Raw genomic sequence first — 3,698 nt, 5'->3', positions numbered from 1 at the left:
TTTGTACCTCTCTACTAAATTAACAAGTGTTTCTTCAAGTGGTCTGTAACTCTATCCAAGTCTTTGTAATTTATCAGATGTAACTAAAAGTATCCCATTTGGATCCGTAAATCTACAACCCAATTGAAGTAAGGTGTGTATTGTAGAGAGAGAGAGAGAGACATGTATTTTATGTTTCTATTTTTTTATTTCTGTAATAAAAAAAGTAAAAAGTAATAAAATACAAAGGGCAAAATCAGTATTTAAAAAAAAATTCAAAATAAATTGTACCAATTTGCAATGAAATGAAACTTTTGGACCGGTAGAGTAGTCCAAACTTGTTTAGACTAAAATGACAATTTTCGAAATACCAATCATTATTCTTGCAATTTTGTCTTTAAAAAAAAAGAAAAAAAAAACGTAACCGGGCACAATTAACCCGCCGTATGTATTGGATGCTGAAAATTCTGATTGGTACATTAATAAAAGTTTTGAACATAATAATAATTCAAGGAGAGACCCACACGCACCAACAGCCGCAATCTCTTACCATATCCATACATTACCCAATTTAATATAGATGCAGATCCATATAGCAATCCAATAATCATTCGTTTCATTTGTTGTCTTCCAATTCTTTTAAAATAATGGATGACCGAGAAGTCCCCCACTATTTCATTTGTCCGATTTCTCTGCAAATCATGAAAGATCCGGTGATTGTCGCCACCGGCATCACCTACGACAGAGAGAGTATTCAACGGTGGCAGTTCCATGGAAAAAACAAGAGTTGTCCAGTCACCAATCAACCGCTACCCATCGCCTCAGAATTCACTCCTAACCACAATCTCCGCCGCCTCATCGAAGCATGGTGTGCATCTGATCGAGTTGTTCCAGCACCATCGAAGCAATCCTCTTTGCAGCTGAAGGTAATCGCCATAAACCTCATCAAGAACCTCAAGCTACAGGAGCTGCAACTTGAATCACTTAAAACTTTGGAAAGTCTTGCATCCGAAAATGAAAATAATAGAATTTGCTTCAAAGATGTTGGTGTTGTTAGAGCCATGGTTACCATCGTTGTTTCCTGTTATCAGAATCGCACAACCGTTGGTCTAAAAGAAGCTCTTAACGTTCTTTATCTTGTTGGATTTACAGAAGACGAAACACACTCAGTTCTTGAAGAATACGATCGAATCCTAAATTCCTTAACATGGGTATTGGGTTTTGATTCTAGTACTTATAATGATACAACAATGAAACCCCACGCATTAGTTTTATTAAAAGACCTCATAAACTACGCAAAGTCGCATGTTCTTGAGAGATTGAAGCTGGATTTCTTCAAGACGATTGTAGTTATTCTTAGACAACGAGAAAATAAGAATCTTGAACAAAGAATCAAGGAGGGTTTACATGTGTTGCTTAGCACTTGTACCTGGCCAAGAAACTGCTCGATGATGATTCAAGCAGGAGCTGTTTTTGAGCTTGTGGAGCTCGAGCTTGGGTCACCAGACAAGGAAACCACCGAGTTGATTATGGCAGTGTTGTTTCATTTATGTTCTTCAGCCGATGGGAGAGCTCGACTTCTTGGTCATGCAGCCGGATTAGCTATGATCACAAAGAGAATGGGGAAGGTTTCTCATAAGGTTGATGAGAGAGCCTTGATGATTATTTCATTGATATCCAAATTTTCTGCGACAGATGGGGTGCTTCAAGAGATGGTTAGGGTTGGAACAGTTGAGAAACTATGTATGGTGCTACAAGTAAATGGTCGACATTCACATCCAAGGGACAAAGCCAGGGAGATCCTTAAAAGACACTCAAATGTGTGGAAAGACTCTCCTTGTTTAGATATTACTCTCTTAACAAGGAATCCCAGGTAATTCAAATCATATATGTTTTAGTCATTAATCATTCATATTATTGGAAGATTTATTTTGTACTCTATGCAATGAAATAAAGATAGTTATCATATGTTATATTTTGAAACTGTAAATCATACACAGACAATAATTAGTTATGAATAGAAGAAACCAGACGAAAATATATCTATGAATAAAGGAAACTGTGATTGCATATGTTTTTTCACCAATTTCTCTTATATTATAAAAGAATTCCCTTATGTTGGCTAACTAACAACCCAAAAATTCACAATGGATCGCTGTTAGCGTAAGGAAGTTATTGGTGTCACTTTGTATTAGACATTTTATTGTGGGTTTTAGCTAAGATGATAAGTCTTTTATATATGTATACTAAGCGAATCCTCCCGCTTTGCGTTAAGAATATATATATATATATATATATATATATATATATATATATATATATATATATATATATATAGGGGTGTTGATCGGGTAAATTTTCGGGTTTCGGGTAATTCGGGTTTTTCATATAAAATAATTTATCCGTTACCCTACCCAAATTAAATTCGGGTAATTCGGGTATGGGTAATTCGGATATTGGGTCGGGTAAGGGTAATTCGAGTATTACCCGATTTTTAATTTTTTTAATTTTTTATTTTTTAGTGGCACCTAAAAATAAATGTAATGAAATAAGTATGTCGTGCTAAACTTTCAACATTGAGATTTTTTACTCAATAATATTTGAGATATCAAGTATTCTTTCTAAACTTTCGATCTTGGGTTGAATTCTTTATTTATTTATTTTTTCTATTTTTCTTGTGGAACTTGATCATGGGTTGGGTTGTCAACTTCAGTCGTCTCATCTTCTACTTTAATATAGTCATTCATTGCTGATGAATACCAACAAAGAGCGGACGAGGAACGAGAGTTTTTTGACGTGGGGAAAATAGAACGAGCCTCAACGAGGAAAATTGCGATTTGGAAATTGGGAGTGTTAGATAAATTCATAAAGGGACATTATTTCTTAATATATTTCGGGTAATCGGGTGTACCCGAAACCCAAACAACTTACCCTTTATCCGACCCAAAAAAAATTCGGGTTATCCACTTACCCGAAAAAATTAACCCGATACCCGATTTACCCATTACCCGAAAAAATCGGGTGGGTAATTCGAGTAACGGGTATTTTTGACAGGGCTATATATATATATATATATATATATATATATATATATATATATATATATATATATATATATATATATAGTCAAGATCAAATAAGAAGGAAATTTTTGGTAGGAAGGTAAGAAGTTTTTTTCTACATATTTTTTTCGCGAACAAACAACATGAATCATTAGATGATTCATTTGTAAGATGATTCACAAAAAAAAAATCTCAAAAAAACATATCGATGATTCATTTATACAATGATTTTGTTGTTATTCACTAAAATTGTCACAAAAGTGAATTTTTTTTTTAATTTACTTAAAAATGAATCATAAAGATGTTTTTTTGGGAATTTTTTCTTATGAATCATCTTACAAATGAATCATCTAGTGATTCATTTCTTATGTTCGTCAAAAAAATATGTAGAAAAAAAACTTCTTACATTCCTACCAAAAAAAATTTCTTACCGGATCTATATCCTATATATATATATATATATATATATATATATATATATATATATATATATATATATACTTTTTTTAACGGCAAACACACATACCCACACATATTCTGTAATCCTGCTCATAATTATACAAATTATGATTTAATATTTATACATGAAAAAACAATGTTAATAAAATATATATCAAACATAGGTTGATTTCTATATATAACGAATAACAAATAGCA

General features: G+C 32.6%; 1 protein-coding gene across 2 annotated transcripts; it reads left to right on the top strand.

Moving 5' to 3' along the window:
- The first annotated feature begins 513 nt into the window (after positions 1-513).
- LOC145070165 (E3 ubiquitin-protein ligase PUB24-like) lies at positions 514-2,860 on the top strand. 2 transcript variants are annotated; one of them, XM_079017111.1, is made up of 2 exons: positions 514-1,852; positions 2,719-2,860. In XM_079017111.1, exons 1-2 carry the CDS (start codon positions 627-629, stop codon positions 2,786-2,788), a joined length of 1,296 nt encoding a protein of 431 aa, XP_078873237.1. In that variant the 5' UTR covers positions 514-626; the 3' UTR covers positions 2,789-2,860. The 2 variants fall into 2 exon arrangements, with proteins under 2 accessions (XP_078873237.1, XP_078873238.1); XM_079017112.1 differs by having other exon boundaries at positions 2,693-2,805.
- The last annotated feature ends 838 nt before the right edge of the window (positions 2,861-3,698 follow it).

The sequence above is a fragment of the Lactuca serriola genome, chromosome 8 (assembly GCF_051521515.1).
Source record: "Lactuca serriola cultivar US96UC23 chromosome 8, Lser_US96UC23_V15, whole genome shotgun sequence".
NCBI classification, from domain to species: Eukaryota; Viridiplantae; Streptophyta; class Magnoliopsida; order Asterales; family Asteraceae; genus Lactuca; species Lactuca serriola.
This window is presented reverse-complemented; position numbering and strand designations above follow the sequence as displayed.